The following is a 20,539-nucleotide window of genomic DNA, read 5'->3' as shown; positions in this document are numbered from 1 at the left end:
TAAACTATAAATACTTAATACATAAACTAAATAATAAAAACATATTTAGTATACTTAACTCATAAGTGTGATTTTTTTTTCTTTCGCCTATATACTTCAACGCCAAAATGTCACTACTCAGTTATGAAGCACAAGTGGAGCTTATTTGGTATTTTCCTATTCATCTTAAATGAGGAAGAACCTGGTTATGATTATCTCATAATCCATAGTTAAGTAGCAAAGCTGGCAAGTTCTCAAAGTTGTAGTGCTCCCCTATTCCCATGTCTTCACCTGGGTTTGAAACCAGGACGTAAAACGAGATGACAAGTTGGTGAGCTAACCGGCAAATTACATTAAACATTCAAAACAAAAAACACTTCTCTTCAATATTAATGGAACTGTTAGTGTGTAGATGATCCAAGTAAACTTTAAGGGAGACATGAAATACTATCAAAACCACATTTTTTCTGTTTTATTTTCTTCAATGCTTAATACCATGGGACAGGATTTAAGAATGGAGACCTTATTTTCAGTCAACATTTGCCTCAAAGGGATATATGATTTGTATTGAGAAAAAAAATACAATAATAATATTAATAATAATAATATAAAGTCTGCATTGGTATTGTCAGGGATAGGAAAGGACAGAAATGTACAAGAAAGGAGGCACCTATATCCCCAGCTGGACTCGAAACATTCCCCAAGAGAAAGTAGAAATTACAAACTGAACAAATTAAGTTGATTTCAGAGGCAATCCAGCAACAGGTAGCAAGGTCTTTTTGATGGAAGTTCTTTCCTTTTGTTAAAAGGATTAAAATAACATTTACAAGACACTTAACATTCCATTCAACTCCTATTAAAACGACAGAGAGAGAGAAAACGATTATTTTATTTGACTGCTTCTCACCAAGGTCACTCTAGGTGCATAGCAACAGTCCTTCATGTTGATTGATAGTGTACACCTTTCTTCAAAACCTCCACAAACCTGTCCATCTATCTATCAAAAACAGAAACGAAAAAAGGAGCAATCTTTTTCATTCTTTCGCCTTTCTGCATGTGTTCTAACCGTGTGTGAGAGATTGTAAAAAGGCGATGCCCTCATATGATGCTGTACAGACGTGTTCACTGTAGGCCGCACTACCAATGATATGGCAAAGTCAACAGAAAGACTTCTTGGTTAATCCAGGCCTTTGGGTTCCGGAGCCAGGGTGGGGGATACAGCAGGCATGCGTCTCCCAGTCTACAAGATGAACTTCCCTAGGAAGAATCCGATGAAGATGGCTGCTATGACAACGAGGAGGGAAGGAAGTGAGGCGGTGCTCGTTTCTCGGCCAAGGAAGGTTGTAGCGTTTGATGTCATGTGGTCGGAGCGTGGGGCCTTTCTCATTCTAATACCGTCATCCTAATAAGAGACAGGAGTTAGACACAGGAGTTGGGAAATATCAAACTTTTTAAACACAAACCCCCCCCATATAATTCAGACAACAAAAAACGAATGTATACACATAAATGATTCCCAGTATGCCTAGCGGTACGTCTCACCTTGAGTTGCCGGTTGTCCTCGGCCAGTTTCCCCATCTCAGACTGCAGCCTCTTGCACTCCTCCAGCAGCTTCTTCATCTCCGTGTCGTCCAGCGAGGCGCTCACAGGCTTGGCCGGCGCCGCCGCTGCCAGGGGCCCTTCAGCCTTGGCAGAGTTCAGCACGGGGGCGGCTTTGTTGCTCGCATCCACATCATTCTGCAGACACAAACCACGTCAGTGAAATGCAGCCTGACCTGGGGACGAGTTGGGGACGTTAACCACCCCCAGAGGCTTGTCTGGAGACTGAGGAGCCTGAAGCGGAGGGCAGGCACCAGCCTCTCTGAGAACAGATGGGGTTTTGATCTAGATGGGTCACTTTGACGTCATAGAATTGCAGGAGGTGGGATAAGAAATCCACCCAGTGGGGAACACTGGCAAACTACTGAGGAGGGTTGTTCATATACCGTTTGTACACATTTAATGGGTCATCAGTCGTCCGTGCAAGGCTGTTGGCACCATTTGTGAATGCACCAGTAACATTAATTACCACAACTCTGCTGTTCTCCCCCCACTGTCTGTCAGTCAGTGCCTACCTCTAGGTCTGGCTGGCCTACCCTCACAAACCTGCATCTTGCTCCTCACTTTAACCTCAGAGCTGGGGGCTGTCCTGAATCCCTGCAGGTCACTCCTGTTGCTAACGCTGCACGGGGTGGGGGGCAGGCCTGACCTGCTGCTGAAGGGGGTGCGGAATTCCCCACAGCCAGGAGTGGCTCTGGGGGGCAGACGAGAGCCCCCGTCATAGCCTGGCTCCCCAGAGAACATGGAGGCCTGCCTGTCTGTCTGCCTCGGGGTGGCTAACCCCCAGCCAGCTTTAGACAAGGATCTACCCTCCCCAGTCTCTGAGCTGCTGACCTGAGAGGGAACCACAGCCATGACAGGATGAACACACACTTCTGCACCGCTGCCACATGAACACGTTTGACTGCAATGGAAGTAGATGTAGACTAGAGGTGGAATGCAGAGCCATGGTGTTAAATGTGGAGAGTGGACTGTACGGGGGCCGCAGGTCTTACCACTTTATCGTTTTCAGAAGGCAGTTCAAAGACACATCTCAGCTTGGAATCCATGAGGTCATCGGTTTTTGCATCTTTCCACTGGAGATGAAGAAGGCATGTTATACATCAAGTTACACTGCCAGCAGCTGAATCCCATCCACACAGTCCACACACCTCGACACTACGGTAACTCAGCCTGCACCTCCTCGCACGCACAAACGTGATTAAACAAGCTGGTGCATGCATAACCATTGTAGCAGCACTGTAATTCAAGTTTCTAAGGAAAAAAAAACTAAATCAGTCAGCAACCCAGCGTTAGATTATTGAGGGGAAAAGGCTTTCCAGTAGTTGAAGTTATTTCTTCAGATTGGGAGCATTGCACATTACTTTCTCCAGGAGTGTTCTCAGTTGTAACCAGAGGGGGCAGACTACGACTACAAGGAGTTTCAGAAATGTGTAGGCCCACTGATTTGGTGGTTGATGCCCTCTGCTGGACATGAATGCACTCCACCACAACTGAACCTGACTCAAGACAGGGAGGCTGGCTAATATTGCTAATCCAACAAAGGTGACTAAGAGACGATAGACAATCCAAAGAGATGCATACATTTAATCTCCTGATGAATGTCTGTGCAAAAATTACTCACCATTGAATCCATGTCAGATGAGTTTGTAGGAGCGAAGATTGTTTGCACCATGAATTTGTGTTTACTTTTCTCATTCGGGTCATAGTCAAAGGGCTGTAGCATTACTGCAATATAAAAGACACAAATACCTAAGATAAGTCAATGTATTTCTAGCTTTGAAATATCCCAACTTCATTATAGCCATGGCCTTCATCCTTTCACCATTATGTTTTGTAGGTGCCTTTTCAGCATCATCTACACAGAGCATCATTCATTCAAACTAAATGGCGTTTCTCTCTGCAAGTCTTGAATAAGCAGCTCATTCTAGGTCTGACCTGCGTGCGAAAAGACACTGACCTGCTTTGCCCTTAATGTTGGGTCAAGTTTCCATCCAACCGTAAATTAACCATGCTCACTTTATCTGATATTAATTATGAATAGATGAACACATCAACGCATTCGCAGAATCATGTGTCAGAGATGCCCATTCGTCCCTCCATTTAATATCCAGCCCAGTACATTTAGTCTAAAGTGAAATGGCGTCACCATTTTGCAATCCCATTGGATTCCCATAGTCCCACCAGCTGAGGGGGGCAGGGCTCCTGTCCCCTCACCATGACCTCCCAGTTCAGACTGGGCTTCCTTTGGAACTCACCAGATATAGTGACGGTGGCCCCAGCGTCGATGATGCCACTGTTCGGCCGTACGCAGTACCTGCGTGGTGCTGTGGTCTTCACTTTGAAACATACTCTCCTATCAGACGGGTTCTTCAGTTTCAGGTTGGTGGTGACTACATCTGTAAAGGGCCCTGGACAGAGACACGACACAGAAAGTAGTTATTTATTTTATGTTTTAAGCATCTCCCCTGGTTAAAATATATTACAACTATTTGATGTGTTACATATGTGTCTTCTGAAGCCAGGTGTGAGTGTGAGAAAGTTTCAATATCGTTAATCAGTTGATTGATTTGGAGAGATCTTGGAAGAGGTCTCTGCACACTGGCCCTCTAATGAAGCAGTGAGGAACTGAGAGGACCAGAAGCAGGGAGGAACTGAGAGGACCAGACGTTCCCAGGGAGAAGATCCTAGAAGACCCAATCAGGAACTTCAAAACAGGGGAGTTTAAATGCCATCACGCAGTTCCTCTGTCCTCAATTAGGAGTTAAATTAAATAACTCAGAACGCAAAGTCCCTAGGCTAAACGACTAGGTCCTGATATGACAGTGGGGGTGGGCGGGGCTTGCAGTTTATTCCCTTATCGAGTTTCCTTCTCAGCTTTCACCGGAACATTGCATGAACACACTGCTATGAATTCATCAAGCCAATCAAATAAATACATTTTGCCTACATAGTTCTTTGGCTAGGTAAACACATCAAAGAGCAGTGATTGAATCAAGAAGACACAGAACTGACCCCCAACATGAAGTTGGCTACAGAAACACAAAATATCATTTGAGTCATAGGATCATATTGTCATGTCATCTTTTCCAGACCTAATGTCACTTCAATCATGAATGTATCCCAATGTACACAGTAAACGTGGTCTGAAATTCTACTGGGAAAAACCCTTCTCCACAATTCCAGAATTTGAGATAATTTCACATGGGCGTTCCATGTCTGTCTGTATAAAGGCTCCTCAGGTCATATATGGAGATACCATTAGTCCTGTCTCCATCTTGTGACAAGGTTGTTTTCCCCAAATTAGAACCGTAATGACTGTTCACATGGTCCAGCTTTGATGACCATACTGTAAACACAGCTGTATGCCAAGTGAAAGTCAACCAAACTCAATCAGAGCAATTAGACTGTCAGGACCGAATGAACCATCTTATTGTAGCTACCTGGCTTCATGCAGATAAGTCTGAAAGTAGGTCCAGTGACTTCCCATACCTGTGTTGAATCATAACTTGTCAGGCACAGTCTTTAAATAGGCCATGTGCTAAGACATGGACTGTCCTTCAAATATTATGTGGCACCCTTTCTTCTCATGGTGTTGGTAAAGTTTAGTTGAAAGTAGTGGCCTAAGAACTACAAAGGATAGAATACACTGATCGATTTTGATTATCGATGAAAATAAGATGAAACGATAAGTCAAAACGTATACAAGGAGAATCGTTTTCTTCAAATTGCAGTATTGCATCAAGTTCAAATTCAGTTTATTTGCTGTCATGACATCAACAACTTAATCAAATGTCGGTCTACATTACATTATCTAGAAAAACTGAGGCTGCAACCCATGACACATCGTCTGACTTCAGTAGCTTGTAAAACAGCTCAGTAACAGTCTAGATCCAGTTCCGGAACAATGAGTACACCCTCCACTCAAAATGTTCATGCTAGACTACAGGATCTGTGGCAGAGCACTGGAGGGCAGAAATACTGCTGAACACAACAAAGATCATCCCTGGGAGACCAACTTAATGTTACACTCAACTGTGAAATACTGGGTCCACCAATGACAGTATGCTTGCCTGGCTACAGTGGTTGTTGCATTACAAAGCAGGGTAGAAACTGGCCTGCTTGGAAAACTGACTTTGAAACTGCCTGACACACAACAAACTAATTAGGCTAGTTGAACCATTCCTGGTGTACAGTTTGAATGCTATGCATGATAAGACTGAGTGGGCTTATGACATCATAAAAGGTGAAACATGGACCACTGATTACAATGTCCTGATTTCTACAAACCAGTAAAACCTCAAGCTGGGCTTCATCAGACAGTATTTTAGTGCCAAAGGTCAATTTCACTTCCATATTCCGTGTCACTGCAGGCTCTATGATCTAGATCTACTTGCAACAACATGGTTTAGGTCTACTGAAAAGAGCAGGGTTCCTGTTCTGAACAAAAACCTCCACTCACTGACAACAAGGTATAATATACAGACACATGAAAACATACATCAGTCCCCTTTTTGGAGTGCTACTGCCCAAGCACAACTCCAATGTTTGGATGTTTACTTAGGTAGGCCCCCTGGCTTGCTTCATGCTAAAAATACAAGCAGAGGAAAGGAGGGCTGTCCCCTCTAGCTTGCTGGAGAAATCCCAGCAGAGTCTCTAACCAGAGCAGCTCCAGGATTCACACAGACATATTTAGCTCAGTCTGTGTGACAAGCAGGAGCAAGGGCCATCTTACCACACAGTCATCACAATCACCCATGAAAGATGCTAACCCACTCGAAAATCCTGAGATATTGAGAATGTGGTGCTACCCAAAATTAACCAAACGGGAAAGAGTAACATGGAACTGAAAACAATATAATAGTGCTTTGAAATGTTGGACAATGTCAGATACATTTACGTAATTAGCATTGAATTGACAATATTTGCAACAAATGCCAACACACAAAAGGGCAGATTTGCATTACGTGCATGCTAAAAAATGATGTTGAGGTGCCATGATGCTTGTATGAAACTTGACATTGTGGCTGCAGAAAAAGGCTTGACAATTTCTCAAACTAGTCAGATTAATAATATAACTGGTCAAATTGATGTGTACCAAAGTTATCAATATTAGTTGTCAAATCATTTTTTATTTACTAAATGGGACAAATGTTTAATCTGAAGATGGATAATATAAATCTCATGATTTAACCAGATGTCAAGTCTTAAAATCTCAATTAGGGGCATCCACATTAACTGTATAATATGGGGAGTGGAAAACCATTACGACCAGACTATTCAACCTTCATTAGGCATAGCTCTACCTTTATCGACCAATGTATTTTTTGGTGTGAGGAGGAAACCCTGCATTTACCCTCAAACAGTATTTCTTTCAGACGTGCATTGGGAGGAAAGGCCCATAACTAGTTTGGCTAGTTTGCTCAATCTACGAATTCCAATAGCAACATGTGAGCTCGCACTCCCAGCAGTATTGCCATTGCAATGTCAACGTGAAAATCAGTCTAGATAAGACAATTGCAAGTCTTAAGTGAATTGTCCGCTTTCTGTGACCAGAGAGGGTTGCTAGCTAATCAGTTGGCTGGGTAACGGTGACTAACTAGCTAGTCGCCTTCTGTATTTAACGATATACTGTACTGCTGCTTGTCTACCGTTAGTTTTCGAGACTGAGAGAAATAACTTGTATGACTATCTAGACAAATCTTCATAGTGGCTAATAGGAAGTTCAGTCGTTTTTTGGCTTGCCAATTCAGCTCTTACAGTATGCTTTAAAACCCCATCTAGCTTGTTAGCCATCTAGCTCGGTTACAACAAGAACAGGGTTGGTCAAGTAGCTAACTTAGCACTAAGTCAACTGACTAAACCAGCTAACCCTGACTGCCACCTGGCTTTGACATATACCCTTATCTAACTGCAGATGACTGTTCAGAGATCTTTACTATACTGATATGACATGTATAGACTACCGACTGTATTACTAAAGCGCCACTGAATTCTCACGTAGCGTTAAGTGTAGAGCTAGCTAGCCCACATCGTTTAGCTTGCGTCTTCAAGTCGTTGGCATATCCATGGTGGACTTGACCACGATTAAACAAGCTAGCTAGTAGCTGTCACTGCTTATTAACACTATTATTACAAACTTAGACTGCCTAAACGCATGACGGCAAACGACCATTCAGAACGGATGTATTAATTTGACTTTTTACAGTACGATTTCATTACGAGTTCACAAACACTCTGCCACGCCGGTTTTCCACGTCACTACAGTCCGGGGCTTTGCAGTTTTGCAACAGCGGCCCGACTCTCCCCCAACGCAAAATGGCGGAAATGCTAACTGGTAGTTAGCTAGCAAAACTCATTGGAGGGAGTGTGAAGTCATTTCGTTTGACAATTCCGGAGTTCTGTCGGTTTGTCTAAATGCTCAGCGATTAAACGCACTTACCTTTAAATCTGAGGTCAGACGAAGGGTCAAGAATAAGGATCTGCTCCAACTTTGACATTTTCGGGGGGGAGACACACTTGATAGCGACGCCAGAGAGTCACTGACAAGTAGAAATCCTAGATCCCTACAACTGAGTCAATCGCTGACTGGGCGCTGAGAACGAGCATGCGGGTGCAAATATTTGTACGCGCAAGTGCGCGACTTGGTTGCGCGCTCACGTGATACACGTCCACCAGGTGACTTGTTTCTAACGTGGCCTTAAGTGCCATGTCTTTAACCTCTTTGAAAATATGTTTGTAAAATATTATGTTTGCACTTTGCTGAAAGGGATTTTCACTCCGATTGAATTAACTTAAATCATTTGACACATGCATGCCACACAAACACACACAGAGATGCTTTTAAATTCTCCAATCTTATTTACCCAAATGTAGGCTATCCATAAATAGATTACAAGTCCTTGCTAAATGTAATATGTACTACATATGGCTGTGGAAATCACTGCATACTCTGCATTCTTTCCCATTGAACCAATTACATCATTTGCAGCCTGCAGTCTCTTGTATCATTCTCTAGCTTGTGGCTTTCTGAGTGTCTTGAGTGTCACTGTTTTACTAGACTCAATTCCTGTTTTTTTATTGCAATTCCTAAATATTCTGAATCAGTTGACTATCTTGGCCGTGGTTAAGTCCATCTTTGTGTTAAGTAGTGCAACATACCCCCCTTCAGAATATGCAGGCTGTTGACAAGGTAATCCATTGCACGACTGAAACAGAGCTTGTGGAATCTTGTACTCTCCATCTCATTTGCTCTATTTACAGCATTTCAAAAGGTCACGCAAGCACACATTGACTAAATAGAACAAACACATTGAACCATTGATAGAAAAGTAGGCAATAAGGAGTGTCAGACCTGGACATTTGTTTCCCATTATATACATGATTTAACAGTGATAAAACTACAGGCCTTTGAGATAACAAGGAAAATAAAAGGGTGGATAACAGTTCTATTATCTGACTGCACCCCCATTTCAAGGTGGGGTAGTTTTGCATTTCATTTATGTACAGCCAATGTGTCTTTACAATAGCCAACGAGTGAGTAGAGACAAAGTATTGTTTACAAACGCCCATTCCAACTGACACTCGATCAGTTTGCACTTCCTAGATTCTTAAATAGCAAACCTTTCTCCAGTCAAAATCTTTAAATTTCATAAGTGACAGTGTTAGGTGTTATATTTAATAACTAAATGGAAAGAAAACCTTTGAATCTGAGGCTCAGATGGCATTTCGACAAAACTGATTCAGGTCATGATTATTTTAATTATATTGTAATACAAGAACAACTAAAGAAAAAAATACTTAATTGGCATAAAAGAGAATATAAAAAGTATGTGTAGTGTGTCATGTAGTCTGGATGAAATGGGAATAAATCACTTAAGCACATCACGTACTGTGAAAATGTATACAGGCCTACCATACTTAACATTTAAAGGGTGGTCTGACATGTCTAAACATTGCATGTATTATTTATTACTAACATTCAAGCATGAAACTAGTAGTATGTCCTACTCAGCTGTTTAATATGATTTATTTACATAAGTAAAAAGAAAAGAACAATGGCACTTGTCATCTTACATTAAAAAGCAATCAAATGTTTTGCTAAATTATCTTAGTCAGAATTGTCAAGTCAGATGATAAACCTGCATCTGAGTATTAGTTGATCACATGCAAAATGTCACTTCTAGAATTGTATTACAACAATCTAGAAAAAAACACATTATAAAATACATTTGAGTAAAAAGTGTAAACATTTTAATAAAAAAGCAATGCTGAACCTCAAATATTTTAATTTAAAGTGTACTCTACTTACCCAAAAAAAAAGTATTCCGAAGTTGTAAAGTGCCAGATAAACAAATTGAGCCTCCTCTCCGGATGGACATGTACTTCGTTTACTGGGAATGTATTTTTCAGAATTCACAACCACGGCATGTGTTACAAACTTAAAAGTTTGCGTTGTGATTCCATTGTAACAAAATGGAAGCCATTGAAATACAAGTCCCTTTCACTACACACCTTAAGCATATTTTAGACTCAAGGTACATGAGATGTGCTTTATAGACTAATGTGTATCACTTTTTGCAGTTGAACAGAGAAAGATATCTGCAAAGACCAAATTAATTTGAGTAATGTCTTGAACCACAGTGCAATCACTTGATCTACACTGCTTAAGACTAAAAACATGTTCCGGACATAAATGTGTACATAATCATAACCACCTTTGACCAAATCAAAGTAGTCTTGTTAAATCCATTTAAACTACAATGATCTTTTTGCAAATTTTTGCTAAAGTCATCATTTGAGAATTTGGAGAATGTCATTAAGACGTGATTACTCATGTCACTGTATGCATGGTTATAATACAGCCTCTGAAACGCAGAAATTACAATTGTATTTAAGGATAACCTCTTGCTCTCCCTCCAACACTAGAGGGAGACAAATAGCCCTACATAAAGTTGGTCAATCAAATAGTAAAATATTTCAATCGGGTCCAGGTCTTCCCCTCCAATCCTTCCCTAGGGGTGACTGCAGGCACAGTCGATCTTGTGTCAAAGTGAAGAGGAAGACATGTTCCTGAAGCCAGACGTCTCACTGGCCATTCCTGGTTTTACTAGCAACAGCGCTTTGTTGAGGAAGGAGGCTGTCGGCTCAGTTTAAAGGATTCGTTACTGTCTACCTCAGGATTCTCCAGGGGAGGGATCTGTCGACCTGAAATCATTGAGAGAGTAGAACATATTGTATATTGCTATTTTATATGCAACTACTATTTGTTAGGGTTACATATTATGTAATGGTCGCATTGTTGAAACACAGAATTTACTAAAAACACTTACTGATTTTCTGAAAGAGTTCCTCGACATTAATAGCATTTCTGGCACTAGTCTCGATGAAAATTGCTGCAATTGACTCGGCAAAGTCCTTGGCTTCCTTCATAGGGACTTCCCTGTTGTTGGACAATATAATGAGCTATAGCATTATCAAAATCCCTGTGTAACTAAACTTGCGTCCACACAGATCACTTTTGTGATCATTTTACATTTCTTATTTCAAATTCTTGTATTTCTCAATAGGGAAATACCTTTGTGACTATATTTGAACTCTTGTGCCAAGCTTTGAATCGTCTTTTTATTTGAAGAGAATGACATCACATCCTGAATTGTGGTGCTTGTGTATTGTACTGCAGATCGAGATGGTAAAGCCCTACAAAAGAAACCTCATACCTGATGTCTCCCAGATCATTTTTGTTCCCTGCTATCGCTACAACAATGTCCTCAGGACCATGTTCCTTCAGCTCCTTCACCCATTTCTTCAGTGTCTGGAAAGAGTCCTGCAAGACAGAGCCAGGCCACAGAGAAAAGTGTAAATCTATGAGGTATCTGTTACTCTTGTGGAGATCTGTAATTGGGATTGATTTAAAAAGGAATCAGCCTTGTCACCTCTTTTCTAAGGAAATAAATATCCATACCAGTTTGGTGATGTCATAGACAATGACAGCAGCAGCTGAACCTCTGTAGTACATTGGGGCCAGTGAGTGAAACTGGTAACAAAGAATAGAACAAAATACACAAACATAAGCAAAACAAGAGTATACAAAAAATACAAAATCCTACTTCCCAATTTATAAACAGAAGTGATATTTTCCTATGGCAATATTCAAGTTACTGTTTCTTCTGTCACACATTTTAGCATACACCCTGTGAATCACTGAACAGAACTAGCACTAAAAATAGTAGCTAAGCGAAATCATGTCATGGGGGCACTTGAGACGAGAATGATTAGACAGGGTGAGTAAGAAACAGTGTGTCCCAGTTTTGTGCTTATTTCAACAAAACTCAAAAGTATTAGAAATAAATATGTGATAAGAAGACGTAGGATGAATTCTGTGGATGTCCACACCCTTTCTTGTCCTGCTGTGTCCCAGATAAGGAATTTGTGAAGTTCATTTCCACATGGCACCGTTTTCGTTAAAAATGATGCCCTGTGTTTGACAAAAAGCATACACCAAAACAAATGAGCTTCATAGAAAAAGCAGTGTCTCATCACATTTCTGCGACTTTGAATTGGAAAAACCAGGTTGAGATGTTATACATCAGACATTTATTCCAAGACGAACTGACAGGACACTTTGCTTTGTGTTATCCTCAATGGACATCAGTGGATCTCAAGGCGAGTCATGTGCAGGTATGTTTCATTTGGTTTTCAATTAAATTACTTTGAGCTCCGATAACAAAACAATCTTTATAATTTTTTTTTTTTTAACTTACCCTATTGTGGGACTTATGTTGTGGCTAAAATGATCTTGAACAAAACGACATACAATACTGGACTTTCCCACTCCTGTATCCTGGGAAACAATATAAGTTGATTAGTCCCAATACTCTTAGCATCATACATTGCGCTGAGACAAGGAAGTTGGGCTAAATCTCCTTTTTGCACCCCATAAGGTATTTTTACAATACTAAGCCACCTGGGAGTTGAAGACGATAGTCTACAAATGCACGTCACGGGCTGCAAAATTGGTCGAAAACCTACCGCAAGAAATGTTGAAGCTAACTGGTTACTTCAGGTGATGACGTAATGGCTGGTATTTAATTGTAAGAGTAATTCCACAAATGCAAAAAGATGCCCCCCTTTTAAATACACACACAAAACAGTGAATGACAAATCAGTCAATGACAAAAAAACATACTTTTTGACATTGAATGTAATCTAGAGGCCTATTTTACCGGCTAGAAAGTTTTTTCATGGGCGAATGGTAGCGGTTTTTTCCCAAGGGGTTGTTATTTTCGACAAAGTTGGCTAACATTACATTTGGTCAGTAAAATATTTTGTAGGCTTCCTGGATTAAAACACCTTTGTTACTGTCAAGTATAATGTCTGTTCTCTTTTCCATGTTTCAATGCTGTCGATACAGAACCGACTGCAGACAGATTTTTTTGAGTCAACAAGAAGTACACTTACCCCTAAAAGACAGACTTTAAGTTCCCTTATTGCCATTATAGAAGGCTACTGCTACTCACATATCTCTTCAATATATTTTCAAAACTTTTGTGTCCACATGCTTACAGCAAAAATATTTTTCTTAAAAAAGGAGACACCCAAACTCTACGACAGACTGATCATCATTCCAACCATAACGGAAACCAGTTGAAGCCAACCGAATCACTAGTCACGTGGTGTTTCCATCTTTCGCTATGAACATTATTTTTAACAGATAAAAAATTATATAACGTGTCTTTAAAGTGTATTGATCACCAATTCTATTCGGCGAGTAAAGATAGAAGATGTGTGAACATTTACATAGGGTATAATCAGAAGTATTTGCATAAACGTATAGGCCTAGCTTTTAAATTAGACATTAGACAACTATCTGTAAAACGCAAACTCAGAGATACAATCTTTTTTATTTATTTTAAGATTGACACTTTATTTTCACAGCATTATTTTGTCTGCAACAATACAAGCTACAAAAGCCTTTAATAATATGAAAATAATTTTATGAGAAGGAAAGATTATGAGCCACATCTAGCAGTAATCCATTACAATCACTTTAGGTTAATCTACTATATAATTTGGGGTGTCCTATCATCAGATTGCTTTGATTTGCCATATTCAAATGCAGTCCCACACATACAAAGTTCCTCTATTTAGAGCATTAAAATAAAAAATAACATGGAAAAAACAGCTGAAAATACAGCACATTTCCAATTTTACAATAATGTACATGCACAATATGCTGTGCCTTTGTTTTACCCATCACAGATACACTGTAATGATGGTAGATGGGTAGCACATTGTAATTGGAAAAGATCATATACTATAGAGTCTGAAATGATTGACTTAAAATATTGGCTTGTACTCACTCATAACAGACATCACGAGTCATGACCCTATTGCGTTAAGAGATGCAAATGCAATTTGTGTACAGAGTACATAATGCACAGGTCAGTTACCAGGCACGGTCCACCAGTTCTCATGTTTGTACATCTGTAGTTCTCACAAACACCAGATTGTGCCAAATATATATATGGCATGTCATTTCAAATCAACATATTTGCATAATTAGTCCTCCAAATATTCTAGAATACTATGTAAATATATATAATATATAGAGACCCATCAAAAATTCTTCATATTTCAAAGAGCATTTGTCCTAGTGGTTCTATTGTGCAACTCGTCCAGTCTTGCAGCTTCGGTTATGGCACAGTGGTTGCATTCCAAACAGGTGGTTCCATCTGAGACTGACTGGGAGAGGGGGTCATTATAGGGGGTGAATACATTGGTCTGATCTTGTCCTTAAGGTCTAAAAGCAGGATCTTCTAAAAACTGCAAAGGTAGGGTGCCTTCCTCACACTTCCAATACTACCCTTTCCCTTCAGTTCCTCCAGCTCCCGCCCTCCCTAACACAAAGGCTTGGCACTAGGGAGCTTTCTATTCTGACGCATGGTCCCTCCTACTTTCTCATGTTGGCCTCAATTCCATTGACGCGTCAGCTATAGGCAATTTCATTATGCACTGGTTATTTACCATGGGTAAATAACAAGTTCATAACCTTGGTCAGTTTTCAACCTTATGTGGAGCTAGCATGCACTGACTTGCCTAATTGTGGAGCGATAATAGACATGTGGCTGTTGACTTCCTAGGGCTTTGAACAGCTGGAAATGTAAAGCAGTATGTATGTAGGCTAAATGGGAACAGAGATGAGCAGACTTCACAGGTTGGTCTCCCTCCTATCTTTACTTGGCGAAGGTTTAGCGGCATCCTTGCAGGGCTTGCCATTGGTGGAGGCAGGTTGTTCTGTAACGGTTGTCACAGGAACCATGGAGCGCTTGGTCTGCTCCTCATTCCTGGCCTCTGGGCTGGGCTGTGTGGGAGGAGCCTGCTCCGAGGGAGGCGGGACCGTCAGTTCCTGCTGCAGCTTGTGGCTCTGAAGGAGACGGAGCTGGACACGCAGCTCCAAGATGGCTTCCTGCTCCTCGTGGATAGCTTGATTCAGGTGGGTGTTCTTGTTCTGCGGGTCAACCAATCACAACATTAGCGGGATAGAACCCTTACTGTCACCAACAATATTCCAACACCTAAAAAATTAGACAAACAACGTATGTCTCCCCTCGAAAAAGGGCAAACGTAATAGAAAAACGTTATACTATAAGTCTGTCTCTCACCTCCAGTTCTTCATTCTGCTTTTGTAGGTCTTCGAGGATCATCTGCAGTTCTTCCTCATCCTCACTCTCACTCTCGCTGTCTGAGGAGTACTCCTCAGTCTCACTGCGGCCTTGCTGCCGACTGGAGAAACACACACCCAGCGTAGTGGGAAATCAAACGGTAACCACCGTGTCATTACCCCAAGTGAATTTTCATCCTATAATGTCTATTTGTGAACACATTCACCTCTGTATGTCAGCAATTTCAGCCCGCAGCCTCTCAATCTCCTCCTTCTCAGTGGCTATCTGCCGGCGCAGCACCTGCTCTAGAGAGATCAGTTCCTCTTGCTCTGTCAGGATCTCATTCTCCTGCACAGGGGGGCGGGAGGAAAAGAGGAACAATAAGGGGAACATTGTGGAATTTAAGGGGACATCCATATTTGTATTGTATTGTTCCTATATTTGTATGAGCCCTTTTAAAAACACCACAGTCTCACAATGTAGATGTGCGTCTTACCTGTGCTAGCAAGATGTTGACCACCTCTTCCTCATTCTCTGTCATTTCCTCTTTGGACACGTCCTCTTTGGAGAGGCTTGCTATCTCCTGTGCGATCTTACTCTCACACTCCTGACAGGTCACAAGGGAGGGAGGCATGGAGGAATTACATTACGCAGGCATATCACGAGAGACATACTGGATTGTGGCTCGTAAAAACATTTTTTTTTGTAATTAATGTAGCAAGTTTCAATGACACAGAACCTACAGTTCTGTGACCATTAAAGAGGCATGTGTTTTACTAGCCTGCCGTTTGGCTTCTCTCAGCTTGCGTTTGAGAGCAGTGAGGATGCGCTGCACCTCCCACAGTCTCTCCTCTTTAGACAGGTCTTTCACCCCTGCCTGGAGGTCCCTGTGCAGGCAGTTCAGCAGGAACTCCTGGGGAACATCACACATATACGTCACACAAATGCAGCAGTGGTGGTCGAATACTGCGGCGTCCCTGTGCTTTAGTGAATGGCAAAGCTGAACGGGGCTAAACGGGGAGGGCAGAAGGGAGCAGTCCACCCACCTGTCTGCGGATCTCCTCCTTGATGCTCTCCTGGGTCTCAGGCAGCGCCGGCATGGCGGCCATGTTGGACCAGCGCAGGGGGCGCACCACGGGCCTCAGCACCACTTCTCCAAACAGCTCCCTCACGTGCGTGAAGAACACGTAGAGAACCCGGTTCCCGATCTAAAGCAGGAGCAACCGGGGGAGGGAGGGAGGGGATGGGGCGTGCTGAAAGTCATTCGTCTACATGGCAGTCTGTGGGATGATGGATGCTGTGCTACCGCTGGATTATCGAAAGTGGAACAGCCACAGAAGCAGTTCTCCTGAGAATAAATTAGCTGCTTGGAAGTAGGGCATGCTTTCTCCCCCCCCCCCCCCCCCCGCCCCCCCCCCCCCCCCCCCCCCCCCCCCAATTTTGTTTTTTAAATAACTGTCTTCCTTTGGACAAAAAAATCAAGGAATTGTTTCAATGAGCTGAATGTAGAATATGTTTACAACTACTTCTTGTATAGGGGTTATTTGCCCAAATCCCTCTAAACAGTAACTCTGCCATTATCTATGGTATATCCTCACATGTTTAACATGATCAACTCATTTCTTCTGAAACCCCTTCTATTCTCTCCTCTCATCACACTGTCCCTCTTCATCTCTGACCTGGACGGTGGGGTTGAGGACTATGGAGATGTTCTGGATGTTCATCTTGGTGTCAGCCTCCCTGGCGATGACATGGTCCATGTGGGTGACCAGCCAGGAGAGAATGAGCCTGCAGCCAGGGGACACTTCTGTCAGCAGCCGCTGGAACTCGGTGACCTTCTCCGCCTCGCCCTGTCTACTGCAGGCGTCCTCAAAGCGCTGGGCCAGCTCTCGGCCCAGCAGGTTCTCCGGCAGTTCACGGAGGTACTGCTTCAGCAGGCTGGCCACCGTGTGGGGGTCGTACTCTTCCAGACAGGGACACTCCTCACGGTCGTAGGCGGCTTTCAACTCGTCCACCTTGGACTTCATACCTGGGACGAGGGAGGGGACAGGGAGGTGTGGGCATGGAAGTCAAAATGCTGTTATGGACATTTAATGTAAGGTGAGATATTAACAGAAGATATTGTACATATTGTATGTTGCTGTGACCAACATTGCCACACTGCATTAACGGGAAGATATCGTTAATACATTTAACAACTGTGCAGACGTAAAACAAAACATGTTTTCACGCATTCACGTGGTCAACAAAAGTCAACTCCTCAAACTGATGAGTCTCCCCAAAGTTCAATTCTGAAGTAACTCCTACCCGACACGCGATAGATCCCCTCGCACTTCATGCCGTAGCTCTCGATGTAGTCGATGCACTCCCTGAAAACGGCCGGCAGCTGGAGGCCATCGTAGAGGGCTGTTCGCTTCACAGCCTCGGCAAGAGGGGCCCCGAAGATGGGCCTGAGGGTGGGGGTCTCCACGGGCACCGGCTCGGCCTCCGCCGTGGGCTTTTTCTTCTTCTTCTTCTCCTTCCACTGTTTGACCACGTCCGCGGCCGTCAGGTCCTTGGACTTCTTGTCCTTGGCCTTGTCCTCCTTGGGGCCCTTCTCCTTCTCCTTCACCTTGAAGTCTTTCTCCTTCTTCTTGGAGAAGCTGGGCTTCTTGAACACGTGGATGCCCTTGGAGCGCTTCATCTTGGACGGGCTCTCCGCTTCGTCTGCCGAGCTGTCCTCCTGGAAGGCGGCGTAGCCCTCCGCTGAATGACGGAGCAGAGGAAGAAGGAGAGGAAAAAGACGAGAGGGTGAGAGTTAAGGTAAACCCTTAATCCCCTCTTTCTCTCTCTGCTACCACACAGCCCTCGATCACCATGTTTTGAGACAGAGGCGAGAAGAGAGGACAGAACAGGAGGGGGAGAATGGGGACTGAAAAAGAGGTCAGCCACCAATTTAGCACAATTCCCACTGCATCTTGCCAGTTTCCTTTCCTGAATAAGCTGTAGAATTGGGATTCGGTGCTTCCTCTGAGCAAAATGCAACCAACTAGTGTCAACCTGCATTAAAGCTCCGCTCACAGTTTGTTGTCTCCTTTAATCAGTGCCACTATAGTACGTATTCCCACTCTTTATCAGCTTGTGGCCCAAGACACACCTTCACCGGGTATTGGGTGTGCCCTCAAACTTTCTTTCTCTTCCTTTCTGTCACAGTGCCCTTGGATAGCTAAATTTAACTGCAGGATAACAACAACAAAAAAGATAGTCATGTGGAAAAATGTATCTAACGATCTAGTAACATTTAAACAGATTGAGAAAGGTTAACACTGTCAAATGGTTTGACCCAAAACTAGGTCTAACAGAGGCAAATTGGTGAGGCAAACTTATTCTCATAGACACATAAGACCTGACACGTGTCTTTGTTGTTTTAAACTACACACCATGTACATTTTAGAATGTAAAGAAGCTTTCTTACTTCTCTTTTCTTTTTTCTTAAACTTGTTCTTCTTCTTGCTGTGTTCCTTGTCGTCGTCTGAGACGGCATCAGGGGGCTCGTGGTGGTGTCCATCGTGGGGGGGTGACGGCTCGCCCGTGCGGTAGAGCCCAGGGAACTTGGTGGGGCTGATCTCTTCAGAGCTCGGGGTGCGGGCCACACCCCCTGGGTGCTCTGCCCTGCGCTGCTCCGCAGGACTGCTGCTGGGGGGCAGGAAGCACTCCGTCATGGCTGCACTGCCCTGGTCAGAACTCTCTGGCCTCAGACACCTTTCCGCTCCATCACACCTACAGGGGGCAGCTGTCTTAGTTAGTAACGCCACGGTATTGTCTTTACCTTGTTTACCACCTGTTAAGGTTGAACTTTCTTATAGCACCTCTTAGATTCATTCGATGAGTCCCTTGATCTTAATTTGACAACACAGGAGTCTAATACTAATTCAACGTTTGTTTATTACTGATTCTGGTTTATGATGCAACTTATTTTTCTTATGAAAGAACAACTTCTACAACCGCTGCAGAAACAAACTATACCCACCAGATGGGGCTCTATTGTAGAAAAGGTGTATTTTGGATTGTGCCAAACCCACACAAACCCATAGCATACCAACAGAAGGCAATGTCACACCCGTATCTAACCATTGTTATGCCAATACGATGGCATCCAAATCCCTTGCTGTGTAATACTAGACCCTTGAATGGGGAAGCTTTGACTAGTTCCTTTCTCAGATTAACCAGGTAGGCCTACCTATAGCAGCACTATTACAAATCTAAGTAGCACTGAATATCAGAGCTTCTCTAATAAATAATGGGTCCCATTATCTGCCAAACATCTTTCTTATGTCATGATATGGCTTAAGCTGGGAACCTTGACATGCACCCCATTCAAACACTACCAAACTCGACAGCATACAGTAAAATATAACTGGAGTTAACAATCTCAAAGACTGTAAATTCTAATCGTTTAACAAATCAAACTATGGAGATTACAGACCAAGAAAACTAGCTAGCAAAAGAAAAAACTGCCATCTAACCATCCTTGTTGTGGAGTATTATCCTTTTCAAAACTGGCTTGACTTCTGGAATACCGATTCAACATAGATAAACGGGCAGTAATAATAGCTAAGCATTTTCTAACTCGCCTATTTCCAGCCATAGCACCACCTGTAAGCTAACTAGCATTATTAATGAATCTGCTTACATTTAACGAAGGCCTATATGCTAGTTTTGCTAGCTAGTAGTACAGTAACCAGTTTACTGTGCTCAAGTAAGCCATGTAGCTAGCTTGCTAACGTCACAGCAAAGCTATTCTCTTATTCTGGCCACTCAACGAACCATTAAGATCATATAAGTAAATCAACCCATATTAACCATGTTACACATTTGTAGTGAGGTTAACTCAGAAGAAAATATGAGGAAGTTTAGAAACTAACCTTCCGGACAATTTTGAGCTGAGCTTCCTGCTGCCCGTTTGTATACCAAATAAACCGACGTGAGTCTGCGCTGTATGACCAGATGCATGTTAGGAATTGTAGTTCAATGGCTAGAGGAGAAACTACAACCTTTTTTCAACTGATCTGGCTCAGTCTATTCCAAGGCTCACAGCTGCTCTTTGCTGAAATGAGGTCACGTAAATGAATATCATAAAAAGACTCATTGTGTTTCTGGGACATTTGTCTTCACTAACTGCTTGCCAACTGGGCACAGCATCAGTGATAAGCACCCTGCCGCCTTTGAAAACTTGTTGGCACTACAGAGGAGTTCTGTAGCAGTAAAAGATTGGCATCAGTTAACACTCTTTCCCTCATTTGCAGAAGATGCTTGGC

At 42.6% G+C, this 20,539-nt stretch overlaps 3 protein-coding genes across 3 annotated transcripts; all 3 read right to left on the bottom strand.

The window, feature by feature from the left end:
- Positions 1–436: 436 nt before the first annotated feature.
- Positions 437–8,177, bottom strand: vapal (VAMP (vesicle-associated membrane protein)-associated protein A, like). The gene is made up of 6 exons (XM_047028256.1): positions 8,021–8,177; positions 3,837–3,989; positions 3,203–3,306; positions 2,574–2,654; positions 1,522–1,716; positions 437–1,381 (listed from the first exon to the last, which is right to left on the bottom strand). Exons 1-6 carry the CDS (start codon positions 8,076–8,078, stop codon positions 1,220–1,222), a joined length of 753 nt encoding a protein of 250 aa, XP_046884212.1. The 5' UTR covers positions 8,079–8,177; the 3' UTR covers positions 437–1,219.
- Positions 8,178–9,582: 1,405 nt separating this feature from the next.
- Positions 9,583–13,236, bottom strand: rab31 (RAB31, member RAS oncogene family). Its single transcript, XM_047027488.1, has 7 exons — positions 13,039–13,236; positions 12,342–12,421; positions 11,974–12,055; positions 11,543–11,614; positions 11,298–11,404; positions 10,911–11,020; positions 9,583–10,785 (listed from the first exon to the last, which is right to left on the bottom strand). Exons 1-7 carry the CDS (start codon positions 13,072–13,074, stop codon positions 10,688–10,690), a joined length of 585 nt encoding a protein of 194 aa, XP_046883444.1. The 5' UTR covers positions 13,075–13,236; the 3' UTR covers positions 9,583–10,687.
- Positions 13,237–13,464: 228 nt separating this feature from the next.
- Positions 13,465–20,252, bottom strand: ralbp1 (ralA binding protein 1). The gene is made up of 10 exons (XM_047028126.1): positions 20,147–20,252; positions 18,697–19,001; positions 17,550–17,987; positions 16,922–17,271; positions 16,289–16,450; positions 16,024–16,155; positions 15,739–15,849; positions 15,469–15,590; positions 15,243–15,363; positions 13,465–15,088 (listed from the first exon to the last, which is right to left on the bottom strand). Exons 2-10 carry the CDS (start codon positions 18,941–18,943, stop codon positions 14,789–14,791), a joined length of 1,983 nt encoding a protein of 660 aa, XP_046884082.1. The 5' UTR covers positions 18,944–19,001; positions 20,147–20,252; the 3' UTR covers positions 13,465–14,788.
- Positions 20,253–20,539: the final 287 nt, after the last annotated feature.

Source organism: Hypomesus transpacificus, chromosome 10 (genome assembly GCF_021917145.1).
Source record: "Hypomesus transpacificus isolate Combined female chromosome 10, fHypTra1, whole genome shotgun sequence".
NCBI lineage: Eukaryota > Metazoa > Chordata > Actinopteri > Osmeriformes > Osmeridae > Hypomesus > Hypomesus transpacificus.
Note: the sequence above shows the minus strand (reverse complement) of the source record. Positions and strands in the feature narration are given on the sequence as shown.

Coding starts and splice junctions, on each gene's coding strand:
- vapal (XM_047028256.1), bottom strand. CDS start 8,078: ATGTCAAAGTTGGAGCAGATCCTTATTCTTGACCCTTCGTCTGACCTC. Junction 2,655..3,202: donor CATCTGACATGGATTCAATG/GTGAGTAATTTT, acceptor CTTCATCTCCAG/TGGAAAGATGCAAAAACCGA. Junction 1,717..2,573: donor CTTCTGAAAACGATAAAGTG/GTAAGACCTGCG, acceptor TTGTGTCTGCAG/AATGATGTGGATGCGAGCAA.
- rab31 (XM_047027488.1), bottom strand. CDS start 13,074: ATGGCAATAAGGGAACTTAAAGTCTGTCTTTTAGGG. Junction 11,615..11,973: donor ACACAGCAGGACAAGAAAGG/GTGTGGACATCC, acceptor CTTTGTTACCAG/TTTCACTCACTGGCCCCAAT. Junction 10,786..10,910: donor GGAACTCTTTCAGAAAATCA/GTAAGTGTTTTT, acceptor CAATGATTTCAG/GTCGACAGATCCCTCCCCTG.
- ralbp1 (XM_047028126.1), bottom strand. CDS start 18,943: ATGACGGAGTGCTTCCTGCCCCCCAGCAGCAGTCCTGCGGAGCAGCGC. Junction 17,272..17,549: donor GGGGATCTATCGCGTGTCGG/GTAGGAGTTACT, acceptor CCCTCGTCCCAG/GTATGAAGTCCAAGGTGGAC. Junction 15,591..15,738: donor TCAACATCTTGCTAGCACAG/GTAAGACGCACA, acceptor CCCCCTGTGCAG/GAGAATGAGATCCTGACAGA.